This window comes from Oreochromis niloticus, linkage group LG19 (assembly GCF_001858045.2).
Source record: "Oreochromis niloticus isolate F11D_XX linkage group LG19, O_niloticus_UMD_NMBU, whole genome shotgun sequence".
NCBI lineage: Eukaryota > Metazoa > Chordata > Actinopteri > Cichliformes > Cichlidae > Oreochromis > Oreochromis niloticus.
The window spans coordinates 6484234-6509828 of NC_031983.2; the positions used below are offsets into that span (position 1 = coordinate 6484234).

Genomic DNA, 25595 nt, shown 5'->3' on the forward strand with positions numbered 1-25595 from the left:
GAAGGCAGAGAAGTGATCACAAGACAATTTTGACACAAACACAAAAACGTTGATGCATTATTCATGGTTACAACATCATAAGAGGAGGAGTAGAGTGTGGGCCGGGCACACACGCACAAAACAGGACGCCGTCGGCGTCAGAGGAGATGATGCAGTGGGGAGATGCAGGGACTGAGAGGAGGGGTTGAGGATGGATGGCATTCTCCAATGGTGCAGACGTGCTCTGGGAGTGCGTTAAGAACTAAGAGGTATATTTACATTTTCTGCGTCCACCCTCACCTCGAGAGTACCCCGCTTGGCCGGGTTGAGCACCAGGAAACGTTTGAGGAGGTTCTCGCAGTCTGTGGACATGTAGAAAGGGATGCGGTACTTCCCTCTGAGCACACGCTCCCGCAGCTCCTGCAGAGAGAAGGATGAACGGACTGATCTCAGATCATTGCTAGAAGAAATGTAGGCGCTGGGTTGTAGACTGTAACATTGCATAAGCTTTACTTTAATCATTTAAGAGAACCTGGACACTGCTTCCATAGGATTTGCACCATATGCACCATAAAAACCCATGGTACATGTAACACTAGCCAGTACCTACAGTTATATATAATCTGACCATTACTGTGTTAATAAGAAAGGGCAGCTTTTTGATTTTGGTGTTGGCCAAATTTCCTAATTTTTGAAAAGTACTGACTGCATTTAAATGAAAACTATGATTATTTTTATTATCGCTTTCTCAGTTGCTCTAATTGAGAGGATTGCTAAATGTAAAAACATCTTGTATTGTGTAACCTAGGATCCAATATATTAAGGTAGTCACTTTTTATTTTTAGAAAATATGGAGAAAGAGCATCATCTCTCTCTTTCTGCTATGAGAAAGAAGCTGCAGCATCATGTCATCCACACGCTACCTTAAGATTCTGTCCGTCAAAGGGCAGCGAGCCGCTGACCAGCGTGTACAGTATCACCCCCAGACTCCAAACGTCCACCTCTGGCCCGTCGTACTTCTTTCCCTGGAAAAGCTCTGGTGCTGCGTACGGCGGAGAGCCGCAAAACGTATCCAGCTTGTTGCCCAGAGTGAACTCGTTGCTGAAGCCGAAATCTGCAATCTTGATATTCATGTCTGCGTCGAGGAGCAGGTTCTCAGCCTTTGAACAGACACACCAGTAACTTTTAGGCAATCTGCTGAGCCCATTCACAGTGGTCATCAGTGTTGGAGAGGCAGCCACATGAAGGCCAAAATGTTTAAATAATTATTTCTTCTGTATTGCTGTCATTCAGCAGCATGAAATTTGTTTTTGATGATATTATTGATAGACTTGATTAATGATTATTTTTCAGACAAAGCCAAACATGGCAAGCACTTTTTCTGCCATCGCTTGATTAATGATTTTGTCCATAAAGTGTCAAGAAAAGTGCCAAAAATCAAAATCTATTTATTTATTTATTAGTCCAAAAATCCAGGATTATAAGACTTTAAAAACACATAATGTCTCCTTTGTGAATGAATGAAGATTTCAACCCAGCCATCTGCTCTTTGCTGACATGTAGCTGTAGGCGAAAGACTAATTAGAAAGCTGAGATGAGTACACAGAGGACTCATCCTTCCAGCTGAAACACTGAACTGACATCGTGAGAGGCTTTCAGCTGCATGCAAACAGCACTCATCACAACATGTCTGACCGTCAAAATCTCAGCAGGTGTTGCTGCTGAAGCCACGAAAAGCCCAGAATTCCTCAGAGGCACAAAATGGCCTACAAGCCTGAGGGACAGTGTTTGGTTAAAATGTCGCTTGTATACCTCTTCTACATCGAGTGTGACATTTGGATGCGCGCTGAGCAGACCGAACAGACTGCTCTGTGCTGCTCTGTCATCTCCCTACTCATTGATCATTGATGAAGCTTTGCAGAGGAAACACTTTGGATGTGCAGCTGCTGGCAGAGCAGATACATGGGCCTCTCTTCTCTTAGCGACTCCCACTGATGCCGAGATAAAAATACAGAGGCATCAATATTTATAGTTGGAGAACTAAAATGGAGAGCATCACGGCTGTGAAACAGAAGAGGCGGGAGAACATGTAGACAATTTATAGGGCCACCTACTTTTTCTTTTTTTTTAACACTCCTCCCACCTCTATGGTGCAAAGATTTGCTTCATGGTGGCCATAGTGGCCAAGGACACTGTCGGAAAAAGGAAAAAATGAGCCTCACTAGCTGTGTGTGTGTTGGATTCATCTGTGGGAACATGGGAGTTAAGATGGTAATCATAAAACATGTGCTGTTGTGACCTTTAATTTATGATGGACAGCAAACTCTTTAAAATCTGACCCTAATATAATATGTACATTATATCAGCTTCTTAAATGTGAAGATTCTGAGGACAGAAAGAGGAGTTCAGATGGGGATCAAGTTTCTCAAATACTTCAAGTTGAAGTAGAAATACATACAATACAAATGCCAGCTGGATACAAAAACTAATAACAGTTATCCCTTTTAATCTGAATTAATGACTTTCAAGTGAATGATGCATGATGCACACCACAGTGTGACCTATAAAGGCTTTTGGATAAATACTCAAAATTCAAGTTCGATCTTTTTTTTTTTGCTGCGTTTGCATTTTTTACCCACTCACCTTGAGGTCTCTGTGAACAATGTGCTTCTGGTGGCAGTACTGCACCGCTGATACAATCTGTGCCGAGAGAAACACAAGTACAGCTTTAGTTAAATGTCTGGTGTTGTGTTCTCAGACTGCGATAAAGGATGTGGTGTAGGAGGAGATGTGGTTGAAACTAACAGGAAAGATACAACTCAGCTAAGGTGGGGCTGACGACACCAGAGCGGTGAGAAAACAGGTTTGTGCAGTAGCTCTGTCGTACATTGGTCTGACTCGTAAGGCACGTACGAGTATTACTAGTATCAGGGCACAAGGAGTTCCTTTGAGTGACACATTTTAGAGCTTACTGGAGTTTTTAAAATTATAATTTTTGAATCTTAAGTTTCCTTCATTTTTAAGGCTTTTAGATTTGCACAGAATTTTAGAGAAACCAACACTACAAAATGCAAAATGTTAAATATATCCACCAACTCAGATGCACAGAGCTTACAACTTAAACACTGGCAAAAAAGACCAAACTCAGTTTTTTTTGCATGTTTTCAAATTGCATCAAGGTTGTGTCACTTTTATGAGCATTATCAAACAGTTCATAAAGTAGAATGGTAACAGGCTGGGGGTTACATAAACTTCAACTGAAATTGCAGCTAGATCTGATTATCGAGGGACTGTTTCTCATTACACAATTTAAGATTGTTTTAATCTAAAATCTGATGACACCAGAGGCTGTTTCATTTATGATGCCAGATCACTGTCGTTCACAACTAATTAAACCAATACCAACACGGGCAAAAAGACAGAGAGAGGGTCTGAGTGTTAACCATGAATACATAACAGCCAGGTGTTTTGGACCAGCTTCCTAGCACTACACACTACAGTCGATGGCTTGTTTGTGACAGTCATGAAGAGGTAAGTGATGGGGAAGGAAGTCGGTTTAGACATCTCATCAGTCTCAACACAACAGAGACGCTTCTGTCCTCCGAGGACAGCGTCCTGTCTGAAGCACAGCCAGGAGCAGAGGTGTGAAACCAGAACACTGCAGGGGGAGAAAGCTGGGTACCTGTCTAAATTTAGCTCTGGCCTCTTTTTCCTTCATTCTTCCGTGTGCAACCAGGTAGTCAAACACCTCTCCTGCAAAAGAGAAGAAATTGAGGAAAACACTAAAAGTAGAGAATAAGCAGTGAGGAAAACAGATACGAAGAAGGTAGAGAAATATAAAGTGAATTGCAGCTTCTAAAAATCTGCAGATAAAAATAACTTGTACGCAGCTGGCCTGCGCCATCGCCCATGTGCATGGTTCGAGGGCGTTTCTTGACCATATTGAGTTGAGCTCGGCAAAGCTTCCTCCACACTGAGCCTCTCCTGGAGGCACAAAGCTGCCGCCGAGCTGAGCTCCACAGCAGCAGACCCTTCCCTCGGCCCACACGCACAACCGAAACGTGACTACACTCCCTCGTGTGTTAATTGAACTCGAGTTGCTGGTGTGTGCATGTGCACGCAAATACTCGGGTGATAGGAAAAAGAGAAAGAGAAAGAAAGAAAAAAAAACCAAAAAAAAAAAAACCAAACCTCCCCCACTTCTCTTGAATCCTCAAAACCCTTCTGCTCTCCCGGCGCTGACCTGCAGAGGCGGCCAGAGTGTGCGATTCTGTACTTATAAGCATCAATTCGTCAGTGCTCTCTGACTCAACCGCTAAAGACAGAATGAGCGTGCTGAAACTCTGTATGTCAGAGGTAAATGGCATGTCGTATGTTGTACATAAAGATGAGCTCCGGAAACAAAATTGGAAAGTACCATGAAAATTCACAAAAGACATGAATGTTCGCATTAATAAAAACTGCATGGAGAACAAAATTATAATTTTGTTGTCTTAAAGAATTTGAGGCACAAGACTGTAAGGCTTCTTAAATTCTGCCATCACTTTTCTCTGAATTTTCTGCTCTTAAACATCAAAACATCACACACCAACATACTGCCAATGGTAACACTAATATTCTGACACTAAGCAGGTATTCTATCATGATAACATTAGTTAAGCTGCACTTTAAGCAACCTGACAGGGTCACCTTAAGATCCTGCTTGACTTCTGAGAAAAATCAATGACGAACTGAAACAAGTATTAGATTTACGTCATTAAGAGCTAATGCAATTGGCCAGTGATCAGAGTTCCCATCTCAGTGATAATGTGATTTGGTCCCCAACAAGCATGTCTTCACAATTTGTCGTCTCTGCTCAGCTCAGCAGTCCAATAATGAACAGCTCAAGCAATCGATGGAAAGATGTGGCATGACATGACATGAAATGAGAATTCAGAAAAAGAAAATTTTCCCCAGCTGAAGACTTCCAAGAGAAAACCCTTTGGTGGAAATAAGCTGGGGGTCTTACAGCTACATATATCTCAAGTTGGAGGGTAGCCATAATTTATTGTAGCTGTTGCGTGCTCCCCTTTACTCCTCTTCATTTACTGCAGCACAAAACCCGACAACCAACTGACACCTCTTTCACAAGCTGCCTCAAGCAGACTGGGAGAGAAACCCTCAGCTGTCCTGTGACAAAGGCACCCACAGAAAATGTATTTGGGTGTTATCAGTGTTCGCAACAGTATGTATTGAAGGATTGTTTCAAGGCTCTGAGTGACAGTTTGCATGCCCTAAAAGGTAGTATGACGGAGACTTTGATAAAGTAAGGCAAGAGGAACTGTGGCAGCTGCCCGTGTGAACAAGACTATAATCCCGAATTCACCTACAGAAACATTTTAATCTCCTTTCTTCTTGATAGATCTTGTTTTTCTGTTGTCTTAGCTGAAGCTGATGTAAGAGGAAGTTAGTCTTGGCTTTTAAAGAATGCTTTTCCAACAAAGTCATTTATCAAGTGAACAACTGAAACCAGACAAACTAATGTTTACTTTAGTAGAAGACAAAATGTTAAACTCTGAAACATGCCACACTTCTTCAATAATGTTGCTTTTCTGGCTCTGGGGAGGCCAATCCATGACTGATCGTGTCCCACTGTATGTTTTTATATCCAGATGTGCTTTTACTGCACTGGCAGTGTTTATGATCACTGTCATCCTAAAAAAAACAAAAAACAAAAAACAAAAAACAAAAAAAAAACGAGGCCGTTGCCAATCAGATGCTTTTCGGATGGCACTATGTGGTGGATTAAAATCTGACAGTATTCTTCTGAATTCAGAATTACATCAGTTTTACAAGATCTTTAACACCACTGGCTGAAATGCAGCCCTAAATCATCACACAGCCTCCGCCGTGTTTTATATACATTTTCATGACAAAAAAAAAAAAAAAAAAAAAAAAAAAAAAAAGGCACAATGCACACCATGCCGAGATATGCCACATTTGTCTGATAGCTCTATTTTATTCTGATCCAACTGTGTTATGATTGTCATTTGTCATAGATTCAGCAAAAGAGTGTTTTGGTGACAGGCTGCTGGTGACAAAGAGGCTAAAAATACAAGACCTATAGAAAGCTTAGAGAACTATTCCTCAAGACCACCTTTAAAACAAATTACAAAAAAAGTGCTTGGAAGCAAAATATATAGACATAAATGAGGGTTCAAGACTTTCGCACAGTACAGTATACTTGCAGAAGGCAGGTTAAAGCTCAGGCTATGGTATAAAACTGTTGTTGAGCTCTTTGTACAAGTAATCTTGTTCCTTTTTTCCTTTCAGGTACAAGTGCAGTTTGCAGATGATATGCTGCTCCAAAGATATATTAATTATTAACATGCACATTTATCACATTTGGCGTTAATAAATTATTCTTGGGAGCAGCACAGAGAGCAGATTTCTACCAACTATATGTGGTCTTGAGTGCAGCAGCTGTTAGTGGAGTTGTTTTTCTAACTATTTTGGGGGGGGGTTTGATTTTCATGGGGGTCTAGGAAATTATAAAACCATAAAATTTGTTTAAAACCAAGCTTTATTATATAATTATATTTACTAAATGGCTGCCTAGGGGTGTAATAGTACATGGTTCATATTTACTTCCATTTTGAAGATTTGTTCAAATCTGACCAGTTCGAAGTATAAAAGAAATTAAGAGTTTGTTACGGTTGTTGTAATCAACTTGAAAGAATCCATTAAAACCAGAACTGCAACGTCAGCTTAAACACAGCAAAGAGTCACAGGGCCTCACACTTTCTTCTCTATCTCAGCGAAACTTTATTGGAATTGCCGGTGGACAAAGTGAGTGGGGGCTTGTTGCTTGTGTTCAGTGTGAGCACCACATGGCGACCAGTGGACCGTAGAGTGTGAGCACAGAACTTGCAAGTTCTGGTATTTCCATTTCACCATGTTGTGAGTTAAAGTGTCGTGCAAAATAAAAACCACGCAGCATCTGCCAGCTGTCAAGACAGAACCTCGACTTCAGGCAAATATCATCCAGGAGTTCGAGCACGGCAACATAAAAGAACTTCTGCAGCCAAACTCTTGAAGCAAATGTTGCACTTACAGCTACTGTTACAATCCTAACGGTTATAATTCACAAGTTTGACATGTTGGAGATACTTTACTAACGACTGTATCTGTGTCTCACCTCCACTGGCGTACTCCATTACCAGGTAGAGCGTCCTCTCGGTCTCAATAACTTCAAAAAGCTTGACTGCAGGAGGGAGAGAAAAAGAGAGAGAGGAATTATAAAATTCAATTATGTCAAAAGACGGGAGAGATCCAGACAGAGGCAGTAATGAATTCATGCTCATGAACACGGAAAAAATTGTTTCCAAACACACACCCCGAGTGAGTTGAAGAAAAAGTGAAGTCACGTGGAACTGTGTGTGTCATGACCATGTAAGCACATCATAGTTGAGCTGAGCAGCACTCGGTATTTACTGTACAGTCCAAATTCTTTTTTTTCCCTCTTTTTCCCTCCCCTCCTTCTTTTACTGCAGTAGCTCACCGATATAAAGGACTGTGTGATGAGCAGCTGAGAGCTGCACTGCTAAATATAGACAAGGTAGGATGAAAAACAAAGGGAATGTGGGAGGGGAGACAGAGTTTATGGGCTGGTGATAGCATTTACTATCACTCTGATAATTACTATTATATTTTTGTAAATGGTAAATGGCCTGTATTTATATAGCGCTTTCTAGTCCCTAAGGACCCCAAAGCGCTTTACATATCCAGACATCCACCCATTCACACACACATTCACACACTGGTGATGGCAAGCTACATAGTAGCCACAGCCACCCTGGGGCGCACTGACAGAGGCGAGGCTGCCGAACACTGGCGCCACCGGGCCCTCTGACCACCACCAGTAGGCAACGGGTGAAGTGTCTTGCCCAAGGACACAACGACCGAGACTGTCCAAGCCGGGACTCGAACCGGCAACCTTCCGATTACAAGGCGAACTCCCAACTCTTGAGCCACGATCGCTCAAGAGTTCGCTGTAGAGGAACTCAAGCAGAGAGGACATTTGGGGGGGGGGGGGCAAACAAAACAAAACAAAACAAAACAAAACAACAACACAAACCGAACAAACAGGAAATTCACATTTTAAGAACAAAATGCACCGTGGCAGACTTCTCTAATCTGTTTTATGACAAATAAATTTGTCAGATTTTACTAGTATATACTTATATGGTCATAGTACATATAAGTCCACTTTCATGCCTAGAAACATTACCAGAGTTGAGGGAAATACGAAAAAAGGAGAGAAAGGGGGGGGGGGGAATTAAATCCAAAAACTTATGACATTTTCCCCCATTAAAAATCATCTGCTACACTGGCAACATCTGTATTTCCTCTAAAACATACATATAAATAAAGTCATCATCACTAGGACTTTTGGTAAGCTTTATAATACCTGAGGATAAAATATTTTTCTTACATTTTTTGGAATAATTCATGAAGATAAAATATAATATTAATTATTCATTTCAGCACAAAAGCTTTCCTGTGGCTACACATTCCATATTCAGGCGCTCCACAGCTAAGGTTTGTTTGTAATGTAGGTTCCTTGTTGTTGCTGTGGTTTGGCGTTTGTTGGCATTTTTGGCTCTCGCAGACGACTCAGTGTTTCCAGCCTTCGTTATGGCTCAAAGCAGCGTGCGCTCTCTTGTTTACCGATCATACTCAGATTCCAAAACAAAGCAGGACGAACGGTCCTCCAGTTTCAGCCTCAATTACCGGCAGTTAACAACAGATGAAGGTAGTAAAGTCTGTTTGTCATCCGGGACAGCTTCCTGTTTTATAGTTTCTCTTTCACAAGCATTTTATAAAATGCCAAGAATGCAGGCTTCGACCTTATTACCAAAAAGGTTTCTTAGATGTCTTGTTACATGGATGTTACAAATTCATCTGCTCAAAAATCTCCTGACTTCTTTGATGTTTCAGTTCATGTACAAGTAAAAAGTTTAACAAGTTTAAGTTAGATACTTTATTGATCCCACAAGGGAAATTAAAGCAATGACAAAATGCATAGCAGGAACTTGTTGTTTCATTTCCACCAACAGAAAGGTCAAAAGGTTGAACCTGCATTTCAGTCATCCTCGTCATTATAAAGCTCATATACTTAAAATTCTTATTTCTAAACAAGAAGCACTTACCTATATTGGGATGATTCAAGATCTTCATTATTCTAACTTCTCTGAAGAGCTGAAAATGAGAAAAATTCAGAGTTTAGACTTCAGCATACAGACAGCAAATAGTCCACTGAGCAACAAACCACATTATTCAACCTCAGAAGATAAAAACCACAACAATAAAAGCTGCTGTATGTCTTTGAGCACTGAGCACTTTCATGAGGAAGTCAGCATGAAGTCAGACTATCCCAGTGGACTGTATGAGTTAACCTGTCCCTTTTGTTCATGACAAAACAACTGCAAAGCAAAGAAAACAGAGGCTTGATGTCAAAGTGTTTCAATGCAAATGCTTTTTTTAAGAAATATTTTTAGATAGCAGGCTTCAGACATGCCATGTCATTACACAGGAGGAGGAGAGACACATTCTGAATAAACTTTGAAAAACATTTGCAATGTTTTTCCTCGGCTGATTGCTTTGGGGAGGCAGGAGGTTTTACATGAACCAATCAAAACCTTCCACCCAACCTGTCCAACTGCAGTCACAGACTGCCTGTCTTATTTCAGGGAGCATAGCACTTGTTTGGGAGCTTTTGCTACACTTACAGTAGGCTAATGAGTTCTCAACAACACAAGTAAGTCATCTTGTCTTCTACCTGTCTCTACTCAACGTTATGCTGTGTGCAATGCTAGTTAGATGTGGCTAACTAGTTTTGTTCATATAGCGAGGGGTGAAAAGCTCCCAAAGCCCCCCAAAACTATCCATTAATACATTTTTAAGAACACATTGTCAAAATGTGTGACCATTCTTAATATATCAAGACTTCTTAAAACTATTTTTAACACTGCTTTTAAGATGAGTCCTAACATGGCATTTCAGGCTCATAAAACCAAACTCTGGTCTCTACTAAACATCCTCTGCATATTTGTCAAAAAAATGTGAGCATTGTGTCGCTGCTGCTGACACAGTAACAGGATTACAGGAAATTCTGCGACATAGTGGTGGTTTGAGAGCCACTGACGGGCAAAGGTAATCTAAACTAAGTTCAACATGTGGTGTCAGATCTCCATCCCTCAGAAAAGGAAGACACTTAGCTGACACGCTTCCTCATTATGCTTCAGAGTGACCAGACAAGGAGATCTTTAGTGGCCAAAAATCCTTTTTAGTGTTTCGCTTTAGGAGGCATAAAGAGCACCACGTGCGATTTATTATTGAACTGCTGTAAACTACACCTCACTTTCTTCTCTTCCATAAAAATATAAAACAAGGTATCAATCTTTCATGAGGCCGGAGTAGTCCCAATGTGCTGGTGAGCTTGCTGACAAACAGATCTAGGACTGTGCAGCCCGAAAACACAAATAGTCTTCAATCAAATGAAGTAGTACGTGTTTTGGGAAAGATTTATCCACTGCGTTTAGATTTTTTTGGCCAAAAAGTGGAAACCTATAAAACATTCATCACATAAAACTGTCATCTTTTCCATAAATGAAGAAATGTTTCAGCAGCACTATAAAGGATCTTTTGCAGCATCACTTTTGCTGAAAATGCAGCTAAAATGTCTGAGTTAATAAATTTGTCTGAAATTGCACATTTCCCATATTTATCCTTTGACTACTGAACTGTTCTGCTGTTGTTTCTCCTGCCAAGTCTGTGAAATATCACAAACTGTGACAAGTTAAATGTTTAAAGCTGTAACACCAGTGTTTGTCCATAAGAAGGGTGATATTTCCACTGTTAATCTTATCTGCTGATCAATAAATCAAACTTCAGCAAAATTTGACTGAAAAAATGTTTCAGCAGTATCTTACTGAAACGATCAATTGCTTCTTCTTCTTCGTGGCTTTGACTCATTTGTCTGTAAAGTTTTGTCTGTTTGCTCAGCAGAGGGAGAAAACTACTGCAGTAAAACGATCAGGCGATCTCAGCGACAGACAAAGGGTCACAGACTGATTCAAACTAACAGATCCACCGGGACACCCTGATAACACTTTCTGTCCTGAACCCTGGACTGCGGCTGTCTGCCTGACATGCAAACAGATGGTTAGAAATAACAGGTGTTGTGTTCATAATCAGTATGTATACAACAATTCCCTTTGCATCTAGCACTCTTTTTTCCACCTTTTTTCCTTGTGTAACATCCACAGAGCCAACAGTCAGTTCAAAAATTCAGAGAGGCAATGAAACATGAAATATGAACCAGGAAGTCCAGTTTGAAAATTGTAAGGTGGCAAAACATGGTGTACTGTATTGATGACAACCATAGCATAGTTACCCATAGCAGCAGAAATTGTGACTGTAAAAATACATCGTTCAGTCATTACGGTTTCTGGCAGGATTTTCAAAGAGGATCATTTCTGCGTCACAAGTCTAATATTTATCCAGCTGTTGAATAATTGACTATTCTGATTATTAATCCTCTTAGTTCACAGAAAATGTAAACGCTCCGAGCAGGGTTTTGTTAGAACTTCCCCTACAAGATTTTCTTGGTTTTCCTTTCATATCTTGGATAATAAGATCTGAAATATTAATAAAGGTTTCTCACAGGTGACTACATACTAGGTTCACTAATTATTCACTCTCTTTTTTGTCAGATTTCAGAAAGAATACATTCTATTATCAACTCTGCATCCCCTATACTTAAAAAAAAAAAAAAAAAAAAAAAAAGAGAGAGCGAGATTAACAGTAATTTTAAATGTTCAGATCATGTAGGGAATTCCAGCCGTGGGCAGTTGATAACTCAGATAATAAATTTTATGTCATTCCTTGCTCAGAGACAGCTGAAGGGACAATTATGAACTGCAGTTAGCGAGGCCTTCAGGAGTCGACCTCTTTGGAAGCCCCCCAAAAATAAAAAAATAAAAAGAAAGACAGAAAAAAACAAAACAAACAAACAAACAAAAAAAAAAAACACACTGATCCAGGAGTTGTCTGGCCTCTGACAAAGATGAGGAGAGGAAGAGGAGCACTGGAGTGAGCTTGAGGTCTCCTCACTGTCATTACACCCTGCTCTGCCCGTCATTATACTCAAAATACTCTCCTGAGCTCTCTGAAAGTACAGGGGAATAAATCTAAGCTGGTTTTCTGTGTGACAGTGGAAACCTCTTCACTGCAGCTCAGAGAGGAAGTCTCTTTCCTTCTTACTGAAGAGAAGCTGAGAAGCTGCAGCTTTGAACAACCTCATCAGTGACAGAGAAGCATCTCAATTTATCTTTTCTATCTGTGTAACTTTGTGAAGACTTCGGTACAAACTGTGCTGTCCTATATAGCATATACAAGCCTTCTGAAACTTGGGTGGGTTCTAAACACAACACGCCAACAAGTACATGGGAATACTTTGTCAGGTATGTTACGCAGTAAACAGAATTAGTGGAAAAACTCTGGAGAGACGGGGCTGATTCACCACATAATACATAATTAGGTCGAGGACTCAAACCTGCTGGTGATCCAGTCATACCGCTGCAATAATGCACAGCTGTCCTGATTACGCAATCCATCTTATGATCGATACAAGGAACCTTTAGGCCACATGACACACAGTTTGAGGGTGAAGTCACACCTAAAACTAGTTTTTGTCAGACTACATTTTTAGTTGCTGCATTTTTCTGTTAAGATTGAAACGGCCTCAATTAAAACAGATCTGAGGTCTGTAAACAAAATCTCACGGGTGCTACATTAGATCATTTACTGGATGTTTTCTTTATAAACTCTCATCCCACCAGGTTAGACGCTTTGAGCTGAGTCATATCGAATCAGATTACAGCCCCTGCAACTTCAGCTAAGAACGATGGATGTCTGTGCACTTTTTGCAGTAATCGACCCCGGCTGTTTACTTCAGCTAAGAGAAAATATATCCCAACGGCAGTTTTCCTTTACTGTGTTTTGTTAAGTTCACCTCCTCAGTGGGCTTATTTTGTCCCTCCAAAGCTCCACCGTTATTGTTCTCATCCAGGCAAACAAATCAACCTGAAGGAATAACACTATGGTTCAAATTAATGGCTACTATCACACCATGTTTATGAGATTCAGAGAAGTCACCAGTGGTAAAAACAAACTTGAACGCTGGCTTCTCCAATCCTCTCTCCTTAGTCTCAATATAAAAGAAGGATGTAACAAACCAGTAGCTTATGTCGCGGTGGCTAAGTGCCATTTTAAAGATTTAAAGTCAGCATTTTGGTCGTCACCATGTTGGTTCCTGGAGCCACGTGTGACCATATTTGGACATGAGTGTATAGTGTTAGGTTATTATTAAAATGAGCTGCATCTGTAGATGAAGTTTGGATCTACAAAAAATGGTTGATAAGTCTAGCTTCGCCCTTAAAACTAGGTTTTAACGTGGGAGTATTTTGGAGCTACTTTTGAAAAACTTTACGTTTTACTTTGTTTCCATTTTAACAGCTCCCAACATCTAAAACAATGTAAACACTTAAGTGACTAAGACAGGTTTCTTGAGGATTGAAAACCTACAAATAAAACAGTACTGGGAAAAAACTTTTTTCCCCCGTAACTTTTTGAAGGCACTTCTTTCTCTTAAAAAAAAAATTTAATTTCTTACTTTTTTGAAATGATATGGTTTTGTTGTCAATGTTTTATGGGAACCAGTTTGATTCATTCATTTGGCTCAAATTCTATAACATCCAACTGATTTTTCTTCAGTGGCAGTAACTAAGTCTTACTGACAGCTCAGGAAAAATTTCATGGAAAAAACGTCATGTTAAAAGCTTTTAATAACAATCCTCCAACCACTCAAGGCAAAAACAAACCTGACACTGGACGTTGTCACAGACTAAGCTTCTTACCAACACTGTTTACATTTAATCAAGACTTCCAAGCATCATACTCCCACCCTGACCCCTGACAAGGATAACAAGACCACCACAGCAGGTTGAATCAGGACAGAAAGACAAGAACAGAGCGGGAAGCTGGAAGCAGTTTGCCAGGAGCCGGTGACAGATGTGAATGTCGACTCATCTCCGCCAAACTATTAAGAACAGAGGCTGAAAATAAACATTTAGGCTTCAGAGACGATACACCCCCTCCACCCCCACCGCTATCAGCCTCTCGCCAAGTCTTTCAGTTACATAAGAGGTCAGGACACAGCGGTGCTGGCTCTGATGCAGGTTGGCTGTTTCACCAGCACCAGCTCAAAGGTAAGACTTGTGCAAAGAAAAATAAAAGAGATCCAGACATTCAAAACCCATCTGAACTGAAAAACGTCATCACATTCACAAACCTGGAGCTGTGTGATGACAATCGGCTGTTAAAATACTCAGAGATTCAGCTGGCATTTTTATATATTTTTCTCATGATCAACAAAGCCAACGAAAACTAGTGTCTCTGTGCCCATTGGTTACTACTGCAGAAGTAAACGCTTAAAAAAACCCCCATAACTTTACTCTAATAAGCAAGTCCACAAAAACCATAACAAATTACATTAAATAACACCCATTTCACAACTAAAATACATCTATTTTGCAGTGGATTCATCTTTGTGGCATTTTGTAATGTCATTGACAACATGCTCTCACATTCAGGAATTTTTTTTTTTTTTTCAGTCTTTATTTAATTAAGTTATCGGATGTTAGCAGTTCTTGAAAAAAAAAAAACAACTCACTTATGACTCATCTACTGAAAAGAAGGAGCTGCAAAATAAAAAGTCAAGGCATAAATTTACAAAGCAATAAGCCAACTTCGGCTATGACTACAGCACAGGTGATGAGGATGTAACAGTACTTTTAGATGGATAGTCTTCAGGTTCCTGTCAGATGGACCGAGTCAGTTCTGAGATTAATGATGATGCTCCATTTAAATCATCCTCTGGATTTTCAAAGAAATATCACTGTGTTAAAATTTTCCATAGACTGGAACTTTTACAGATACCTTCAACAGAGGTGCATTTTAAATGCAAATTTCTGGAGCAAAATGCAACAAACCAGCTACAAAGTTGACACCATATTCTACTCTTTGTGATGTCCTTATGTGCACATGCGAGTACAGTGTAAGCAATAATCCAAACAAGTCAGGGTCATGTGCCTTTCCCAGGGTTGCGCCATATAACATCGGTATGATTTTTTTGTGTGATATAAAAGTGTTATAGTGAATATCATTACTATAGCAATGCCATGTAATTACACTCCCTACTATACATGACCGGACAAGCCCGGGCATGTCTGACAGGAAGAGCTGGGCATCAGCCTAGGATGATTTTTAGTACTTAAAAACAGCTACTTCAGCCTCCAACAAAGCATAAATAAAGTAAACAAAGTAGTTATGTAGTACTACTATACAACAGAGGCTCTAAATGGGCCCTTATAAAATCCAGATATATTTATTAAAAAAACAAAACAAAAAAAACAATAACACCTTGACGGCACACACATTGTCCAGTGACATAAACACGTACTGCGTTTCCTAGTGCTCACCCAGCTCCCTGCTTGTTTGCTCCCAAAGGAACAGCCTTCTGTTTCTGTAGGTGGTGTTAAGTCTAATGATCCACTAGATTTTACAGTTTTTGAAGGATTGATTTTTATTTATTTATTTTTTTAAATTACTTTTTCAAAGCCCTCATCTCATGCAGTTGTGAACTGGTTTACAAGTGTGGTCACAATACAGTGACTTAGCTTAGCTTAAGGACCAAAAGGAGAAAAGGGCTATCCTTGCATCTACAAGGACTTCTATGGCTCAATTGAATATATTCTAATTGTCTAATGCATTTAAAAAAAGAAAGGTCCTGTTAGCATGGCAGGAACCAGCATCTCCCCCATCCTCATTCTTTATGCTAATCTCATCAGCTGTTATTGTATAAATGGCTGAGCTTCAAGTTTGCCAAAAGAGTTAGGGTTAGGCCAAAAATCACTCCTTTAACAGGAGTGGTCCTCCTTATTATGAATCTTGTTGGATTCATTGCTCACGCAATTACTGCTCCAATTATCTAGGCCAAGTCAGGATTTCCTTTAACTCTAAATCTCAAAATCAACAACAAAAAAGAAGGGGGAAAAAAACGAGAAAGTTAGCCTATAAATGGCATCAGGTGACAGGAATGAGAACATTTAATGTGTCAGTCATGAAAAGACTTTAAAAAGCCTTTAAATGTGGCTTCTTTTCTCAGCTTGTTCCAATTGCCTAAAATAAACAGTAAAAAAATAAATAAATCTAAATCTCTTGTGGAACAGTAGGAAAAATAACTTGACAAGCACCTAAAAGAGTTTTTATTCTTGAGTGTGACAAAGCAGTAACCTAAAAACAACAAGGATTGCCAACAAAAGCCTCATGCTTTGTGTTTCTGTGAACAGCGCTGTCATGACTCAGTGTTTTTCTGTCAACGTAGTGTCACAGCCAACGCCAAAGGGCCCGGGCCTCTGAGATACAAAGGCCGCAATCAATGGAGCTTTGGAAAAACTGATGGAAAACCACTGGCCGACTGCTGAGAGGGATGAGGGAGAGAGGAGCCGAGCAGCAGGGTCCAGCTCAACATCAACACCCGACATCATCAGCGTCACCACCAGCTGCAGCCACATTGCTCGGCTTCGTCCCCTCTTATCTGTCTAACGATGAGGGGGGAAAAAAGGGCCTCAGGAGCTGCAGCAGCAGAGTCGATATCGTTCCGACTTCCCCGAAACCACTTCCAGGCCCAGAGACAGAACCAAAACGCACGGCGGCACAGATCAAAACGACCACGCACACACATTTCTACTGCTAACGATTAGACACAAAAAAGGAAAAGGAGAAACACTGCAACGGGCAGCTCACTCTCAACTCGCTGACTTCAAACTGTAAAGTTAGACTGCCATTCACTAAGCTGCAAAAAACTAGGCATTCACCCTCAGCCTGTGAAATTTGCATTTTAAAAGAAAGCCCACTTCCTGATTTGGTTGATTTAACAAGGAAAACAAAACCGTGGCTCCCAAGTTGCATGACAACCGTACAACGTGAACTGGGAAAAGGTAGGGGGAGAAAAAAAAAAAAAACTGTTTGTTTCCAACAGATCAGGAAAACCACCATTTAAAAACCTTCAAATGGGACGAATCCACAACTATATCTTATAAGTCTGTTAAAACAGCTTCACTAAGAATGCTTTTTGAATTTGCTTGAAGAAAAGAAAACAAGCCTCAACAAACCATACAATCCCTTTTTAAAGGCCTCAGTCTGAAACATGTATCAGGCAACTTGGAGCAAAGTGATCTTTACTGCAGCAAAAGGCTAAACATAAAAAGAAGCTCCTAATTCACCCCAGGAAGCTCTATGGAGAACATAGCTCAGTCTCAGAATGCCCTGCTTCCCATTTACACAATTAATACGCAATCTGTTGTGCTTCATGAATTAGTAAATGAGTTCTGCCACATTATAACAGGCGAGACAGAGAGAGAGAGAAAAAGGGAAGGAGGGGTAAATTACCTTCTGAAGGCTGTTTGGGTTCAGCTGTGTCTTGTCTATTATTTTAATTGCCACCTGTAGAGAGGGAAAAAAATAGGAAGTTAGCTAAATGGCAAATAATAGCAGAGGAGAAGTGTGGCACAGAGGAAGTGGAACATGGCACCGAAAACAAAAACCAAAAACAAGAAAGAAAAGAGCTGAGAAAAGGAACGTGATTGCTGATGTTTTTCCAAACTGCCGTTTTAAGACTTGAAAACTAAACAGGGAGGGTTATAAAATAGTTTCAACATCCTCTTTGAGTTAAAAATATGTCTAAATGCACCTGCCAAATTATTATCTACAGAACAGAGAGGACAAAAGGCAGCAGAGAGGCTTCCTTTCCTTAAATGTCACAGGCTGCATTAAGAAGAAGCTTGCCCTTTCTCCTCATCAATTATGAACAAATCAAATGTTCAGCTGCTACACACTGCACTGAAAACAACCATTACTGCCTACAAGATTTACAGCGATGAACGGGTTGGTGTGCGAAGCTGGCAGCACTGCTTTTATGTTCCAAATACCACTGTTTCAATACCACACACATTTATGAAAAATGTATTTAAAGGCTGTAAATTGTAAAAACTAAAGCTAAAAGCAGTATTATAAATCAGAATCAATCTAACCGAAAAACAAAAGCAAAATTACAAATCTGACCAGACATTCAATGTTAGTGCTTGACAGTTTGTGAGACACTGCCACACACACACACACACACACACACACACACACACACACACACACACACACACACACACACACACACACACACACACAGGTCACCATCAAAGAGGAACTGAGATACAAATTAGGTGTGAGCTCAGCAAAGACATCCAGCTCCTTAACTGCAGAAATTAGCTCTTTCACAGCGTGAGGGAGATGCAAACAGTGATAAAACGCCTTCAGAGAAATGTTTTTATCTGCAAAGCTTTGTATTATTTTGGATCCTTTCTTTAAGAGAGAGAAAAAAAAAAAGTCAGCATCACTGTACATCTTACCTCTCTGCCTGTGAGCATGTGTCGGGCCAGTTTGACCTTGGCAAAGTTGCCCTTGCCGATGGTTTTGAGCAGCCGGTAGTTGCCTACGTGGGGCTGCTGCGGCTCCTCGGAGCTGCGGGCCGGACGCACGCCCGTCCGGCCCGGGCGTGTGCTGATCTCCTGACGGCCATTGGTATGAGAGGTGTGCTGTGGAAAAGGCACAATGTTAGACGAGCACTGGCTCTTGAATGGCTCTTATGTGTTGCAACATCTACTTGTAATCAATGGTGACTCACATTGACCTGCTGTGGCACCTCGGCTCAGCAGGAAAAAACACTACTGATATTTATAGTTCTGATGCACACAAAGAAAGTAAGCTTTTCTTCCAGTGGCCACAGATGGCTGATAAACTCTGTGCTATCCCAGCACTTTCAGAATTTCATCAACCAAACATATGAGTCCAAAAGTACAGATATTCCCATGAATACTTACCTCGTCACTTTAAACAGGAAAATGTATTTAGGATAATTAACTATTAGCTGAACAAGATCCAGCTAAATAATGTTAGTCAAATATTGTCCCACTAAATACTGTTTATATTGCAGAGACATTAGTATCCATTAATCGCATTTTTCAAAAAAAGAAATCACATTTCAACTGTCACTGAATATTATGGACCGTGCACAAAGTCAAATGTGGATAATGCCAGCACCACTACCTGTCTCCCCTTGCAGGTTTAAGTCCACATAACTGCACTGAACAGGTTTATGCATCGCCATGTTCGAGTGCTTGCATGCTATGTTTATTCGAACAGCCCATTTTCATTTTCTGGTTGCAGCAAACCGGCCTTCCCCCACATTTTTCCACTGGTGCCTAGCAAACACCACTACTTGCTTTCCTTTTAGATGCTTCTTTAAACCAACTTAATTATTGCATTTTCTCCCCAACTATGAAATCTGAACATCATTATCAGTTAGACTTTTTAAATAATGTAAATATGGACAGATTATAGCGAAATCATAATTAAATTCATGTAAAGTTTGTAAATTGTGAGCATGACAAGGCTGTCAGTTATAATTTGGCACTAAGAGATGAACATCACAGTCACTTGGCTTCTTGTTTATGTGGCTAAGAATTTCAGGGCCACTTAATCAAGTCCTTGGACACGGATTTATTTGTTATTTTGGGGGGGGGGGGGGGGGGGGGGGGGGGGGGGGCAAGGGGTAGAAGAAGCTCCTAAACTACCCATTAATTTACTATTAGAAATATTGTTCCAGTGCAGTGCTCTGACTTTGTCACATGCTTACAGAATGTCCCTATCAATCAACCAAAACTGAAAAAAGTAGCATATCCTTTGATGGGCATACAACAGTTTCATAAAGATAGGGGTCTTCCTCACACACTGCTACCACAGCACCTGTGGTAGAAACTATAGGGAGGAATCTGCAAACCAACAAAGTCTCCTTGCAAGTTCTTTTTTTACAGTTTAAACAATATGCACATCAATATTTGGCTTTTTCTGCTAACTAGCTGAAGCTAACCCTTGATACCCTGATAAGTGTTCCTTTTTTCTTGTCACTGTTTTTACCTGGTTAAAGTTTCATGTCAGGACTTTGAGGCTAGCAAAAGAGAGATGTCATGGAAAACACAGCACATGTGGGTGGGGGAAGGCAACAATGGTGGTTTCTACTGCTCAGTCTGCTGGCGATTACATACAACAATCGCAAAGCTCTGCATATGCTCCGAGCGCAATCGATCAACTAGTCATTTAATTCCAGTCGACTTCTTCCTTTATACATTTTAATTCTAATAAGTGTTTTTGGGTTAACAAGGTGCCATCTGAAACCTGTGAACTGCTACTTTAAAAACAGAAGTGATGTGATGGAGAAACGTGCCTCTACACACATTTCCTGATTCTGTATGAGCACGCTGAGCTGTCGAGTACAAAGTGGAGAGGGGTTCACAGTGTTACAATAACGACATTAATTGCACAGAGATGGGACGTTCTCCTTGGTTAGAGGCTACACCAGATTACACATGCGGCAGCATCATGATGTGTGCCCTATAAGCATTAGGAAGTCTACATAAAGTGTTCCACAGACAATTCATAGTCTTAATGAAAATGAAAAAGAAAATTCTTTTATTCACATTGCTCATTTTAAAGCAGAGCCACTGCATGTATCACAAACAGAAAATGTTACGACAGTAATTTCAAAGAAATCCTACTTTTTAAACAAAATGATCTCCTCAGTCTTGCAGGAATAATTAATCACAGGCCACTTTATAAGGTACACTTGTGAAATCTAAAATAATCCAGCCAAATCCAAATTCTGCTTTTATAAAGCGGTGGCTTCCTTTGTTTTTGTTGAGATTGTCAGATAGATCAGACTTTGTTTTAATAATAATATTAGTAGCATGTTGGCTAACTGGACTACACTGCACCAAACTTTTAAGATTTTGCCACAGTAAAACTTTGGATAACCACATTTCTGCTCGGGATACTTCTGGAACGCAGCAAACAAACAGAAAACCTAACACACTCTCCCCCGCATCGTTATCATGTAATCAAAGAGAAACTGCACAGCCTTGTGATTTTGAGGTGTTGTACTCTGACAGCACAGCTGATAGATGGATCAATTCTTGGGTGCTGTGCCCAAAAACTGGAACAAAAATCTGGCAGATACTAAGTGTGGCCTCAGTATCGACTGCCTAACCAAAGCCTCATTAAGGGTAGCGATGCACTCTGCCCCACCCGGTTCTACCCATCCCCTACAGTCCCTAACCTGGCTGACCCCATTCACTAAGCAGACAAAAGAAAGAGACACTGTTAAAGTGGGAAATTAAACAGACCTGTAGTTGTTGCAAAATTCAGCATTTAAGAAACTGGGCACAGATTGCACCTCATATCAAGGCAAGGCAAGGTCAGTTAAAACTTAATTAACACTGCAGAGGATTAAAAAGTATCAGAGCAGTTACAACACTGCAAATCTCAATAAGAAATCCATAATTTGGTTGTACATGTACAATGACAATAAAGTGCTATTCTATTCTAGTCTATAAGGTCACTTTAACAGCACAGACATACTTTTAAGTCACTACAGGAATATTTTAGGACTTCTACAGCGATAGCAGAGGAGATAAAAATACCATCAACTAGGATAAGGTCACTGTTGAATACCAGAGACAGACTGGGAAAAAAATGCAGTGAAAACACTCAGATGTAGTTTTCATTATCTTTGAACCACACAGAAAACATCCACCTGTGTTACCATCGTATTATTTTTCCAGCTAACAACTTGTAAGAATTAAAACAAGAATAACAACAACAAAAAAGTCCCTTTTTATTGGTTACTCACAAAGCTGCGGTGTCTTTTGGCTGCCTGGGAGCCAGTCATGTTTCAACAGGAAAGCACTGCGCCCCGCTGACGATGCCCATAGAGATTCCCACAACACCAGATTTTTCCCAACTCAGAGCCCCGATAACCGCAGAGACACAGAGAGGGAGACAGCAGGAGGGGGAAGCCACTGATCCCAGTCAAGCTTGCGACAGGCTGACACACCCAAACCGGAAACCAGACGATAAGCTTTCATAATAAAGGCTTCCTGACGGCTCCGTTCTCATTGTTGCCAACATGGACTAAAACGCTAAAAACCGCCGGTATCGAACTTCGTATAAACCTTTAACGCTTCCAGAGCTGCCCCGAACACTTAATATGGTACTGATTAATCTTTTGCCAATCAACTTCAGCGCCTATGAAGATATTAGAAAAATGCCAATCACAGTACCACATAGCACAAATGATATGAGGTGTTGATTTCTCTGTCCAAATATACAAATATTCAAAAATTAAGGTCTTAGACCCCCCAAAAGAAACAAATTATCAGCACTTTACAACAAAAAAATCTTTTAAAATGCTGATTAATATCTTTTTAATCCCTGTGACGTGAAATGAGCCCTTGTATTGACAGTTGCCTCTACTGATTTAGTATTTCAGTGCCTGCTGATCAATAATAGATCAACAGAATTCTCTGGCGTCTTATCACCCACATGTTTCTTTCATGCAGTATAAGCCTTATCACCATCCGGCTCTCTGCTGCAACTCAGATGAGTCATAAGAATCTGGTGGTAGTTCTTGCATATTTGTACCCATAGAATATGGGGGTAAATGTGTGACAGAGAAAAAGCGCAGGGGAGATAAGTGGCAAAAGTCTCCAAGATACACACAGTCTTCCATAAAAAAATCAAATAAATAAATAGAAGTAAAAATTTTGCAGCTAAAATATTCAGGACATATAATTTTGTAGTAAAGATTTGATTTTCAGTGGAACAAGGATTGAGGTATTAAAGAGTGCCTAAAAAATTTCAATATATTCACTTCCACTTGAAAAAGGAGAGAACTATAGGTATACTTTTTTTTTCTTAAACAACCCTTTGATGATTTCTGTTGAATTAAATGTGCTATATCAATAAATTTGAAATTAACAAAAATAGCGGAGAGTCAAATTTATCAATTGCGCATATACATCATGCTCATTTTGCAGCTTTTATGATTAAGTCCGCTTAAGTTCTCCAGTTTAGTTCCATTCTAATTTTGAAAATCCTGACCGGAAGCTCAAATGCCTACCTTCACACCGGAGGTTCTGTTAGTCACGCGGGGCGGACTCACGAGGCCCTTATTTGGAAGCTGAACGGGTGAAACCTCTGAGTGACAGCTGGGGGAGCCAATAGACAGGCTGAAGACAAACTACTGTTGCCTGCCAGAACCAGCAAGCAAAGTACTGTAGTTTTGTTCACCGTTGGGCCTGAATATTCTTAGTACAGTCTAATTACCTACAGTCATATTGATACTTCTCACACACCAACAAAAAATACACATCAAGGCGCAAATAAAGCCCATTACTAACACTCATTAACAGAGGCGTGTTTGACGTAGAAGATATGCTTGTTTACGATTTACCAACCAAGTGTGAAACAACCATCTATCATCCGGTCTAACAAGGCAGCAAAAAGCTATTGAGGATCTACGTTTTTTGGCAATTCCGTGATATTTTTACATGTACTTAAAGAAAACAACCCAATAAAACAGACCCTTCTACTTACACTTTCCGTCACCTTCTCGTTGACAGTAGGTAAAGGAGTTTTTGTTGACATCTTTTATTCCTTCTTCCTCAGCCAGTCGCCGTTTTAAGTCCAAAATACACACAGTCTTCAGCCCGACAGCCGAAGAAGGAAATTATTGCTTTGCTTTTCGGCTCCCTCCGGGGAAACAGTCTCAGCATGGATCGTGACAATTTTCAAACGAGACCGGACGTGTTAGAGTCGAGCACCTGAACAGCTAGGGACAGAAAAAACCCTCACCAAAGAGCATAATAATCCCGCTTACAGCATTTACACGGCGTGTACAAACCGTGCATGGGCTGTGCTAAACTTGGCAGGAAAACGAAATCAGTGTCCGTCTGTCCGTTTAGGTTTGAGTCACTGGAGCTAACTATAATAACGTTAAGGCGCTGTCGGTCGCCACTTCCAAAAATCGCCACAGGCTTTTCTTCCACAAAACCACTCTGTCTAGAACCGTGCCATGGCGTCGAGTGTCACCTCTGGATAATTCTTGGAATGATTCAAAAGATTCGGGTAGCTGAAATACTCGCCGTCGGCTCGGTTTCTTCCATCTCCGGCGGCCCAAAGTGAAGCGGGTCTGTCTGTTTTAGGTGGGACCAAAATGGCTACTCAGCGGCTGGGCTGGATTATGCTGCCTTCACGGACACCAACCGTGCTCCGACATTAGAAATTATTCTAAAATGTCGGTCAACCGACCTAATAATGGCATTTCTTTGTTCGATTGGTGATTCAAGAAAGATAAAGAAAATATTTTTTCTCTTAGGAATAAGATTGAAGCTTTTGTGTGCAATATTCACTACTTAACAACCTTAATAAAAAGTAAGAGATTGTCACAGGATTTAACCTGCAATTAAATAATTTTTATTAATAAATATTTTGTTGATTATTTTCAGTCTCTCTGCAAAATGTATTAATTATGCTTATAAAACACATTAAACAATATCCAGAGAATATTTCAGAGTATTGCTAAACAAAATACTTGATTTTAAAAAACTTAAAAAATTACTTTTGTGAGGAACTGAGCACTAATATGGGGTGACTTTTTGACGAAATTCTGTATTTTGAAATCAAAGAATTTTTATATGCCGTAGAAGAAATAACAGAAAAAAAGCTACATGTATCATACATTGGTTTTCTGTTCAAGTGGGTTTTCCAGTACTACAACTTAACTGTAGCAATCAGAAATTGCGTTACAAATACTAGTTGTTGTTGTTGTTGTTGTTTTTAAAACCCCACATTATCTGAATTAAATTAAAACAATAACAGTGTGGGATAAAGTTATATAACAGCTACATTTATAAATGTTTCTAACGTGTGTGTGTGTGTGTGTGGTAGTTTAAAAACATTAGAATCAGTTTACGTTCTACAAATAGACACATTACACATGGTAGGTGTTACTGCTTAGTTACATTTTTGTAGGTCGGACTGGATGTTTCAAAACTAAACTGCGGAGGGATTTAGGATTAAATGCCTTAGACAATAAGAAGTTATCTTTCTAAGCCTTGCTTATTTTCATGTTTGATTTCATACACTAAGACGACGCCAAGTTCCCCGTTTAGGGTTTAATGTCGAATTCAGATTTTTGTTTGTGATGGAATGTGGATATCTTATTTCGGAAAGCACCTGAAGGCAGCACGACTGTGTCCAGTTGAACGGGTGGAGGAAGTGAGGAAACCGACTGACCTCAGTCCCACAGGACCACAAGTACAGAGAGGCCTGTCATCAGTCGGGAGGAAATGGGAATTTAGTAAGCTTCAAAGGAAAACAGTTGTGCGCCTTTGTCAAATATTAGCGAGACAGAAAAGAATAACAACACCATCCTTTTATTCTTCGAATTCAATTCTAATAAATTAGAGCTTTAAAGGTCGCTAGTATCTTTTTTTTTTTTTACAAAGTCGTATAGGTTTCATACAGGATAACAGGCTATTTTTAATGCATTATACAACATT

General features: G+C 40.1%; 1 protein-coding gene across 21 annotated transcripts in view; it reads right to left on the bottom strand.

Annotated features, from left to right (window-relative positions):
- The window catches only part of mark3a (MAP/microtubule affinity-regulating kinase 3a), a 46188-nt gene extending 21912 nt beyond the window's left edge, over positions 1-24276 (bottom strand). For 6 of the 21 annotated variants that reach the window (XR_003215243.1, XM_025900911.1, XM_025900909.1 and 3 more), the window contains exons 1-9: positions 23629-24275; positions 18549-18734; positions 17536-17589; positions 9171-9219; positions 7157-7222; positions 3662-3732; positions 2623-2679; positions 903-1139; positions 259-399 (exon numbers count right to left, since the gene is read on the bottom strand). Coding sequence is in view for 20 of the 21 variants with exons in the window: in XM_025900911.1 (XP_025756696.1) it covers positions 259-399; positions 903-1139; positions 2623-2679; positions 3662-3732; positions 7157-7222; positions 9171-9219; positions 17536-17589; positions 18549-18734; positions 23629-23679 (912 nt within the window). In the remaining variant the exon portion in view is untranslated. Of the gene's footprint in view, positions 1-258; positions 400-902; positions 1140-2622; positions 2680-3661; positions 3733-7156; positions 7223-9170; positions 9220-17535; positions 17590-18548; positions 18735-21883; positions 22061-23628 lie in introns of those variants that run through there. The other 15 variants (XM_003447786.5, XM_013272898.3, XM_003447784.5 and 12 more) reach the window with 7 other exon arrangements.
- Positions 24277-25595: the final 1319 nt, after the last annotated feature.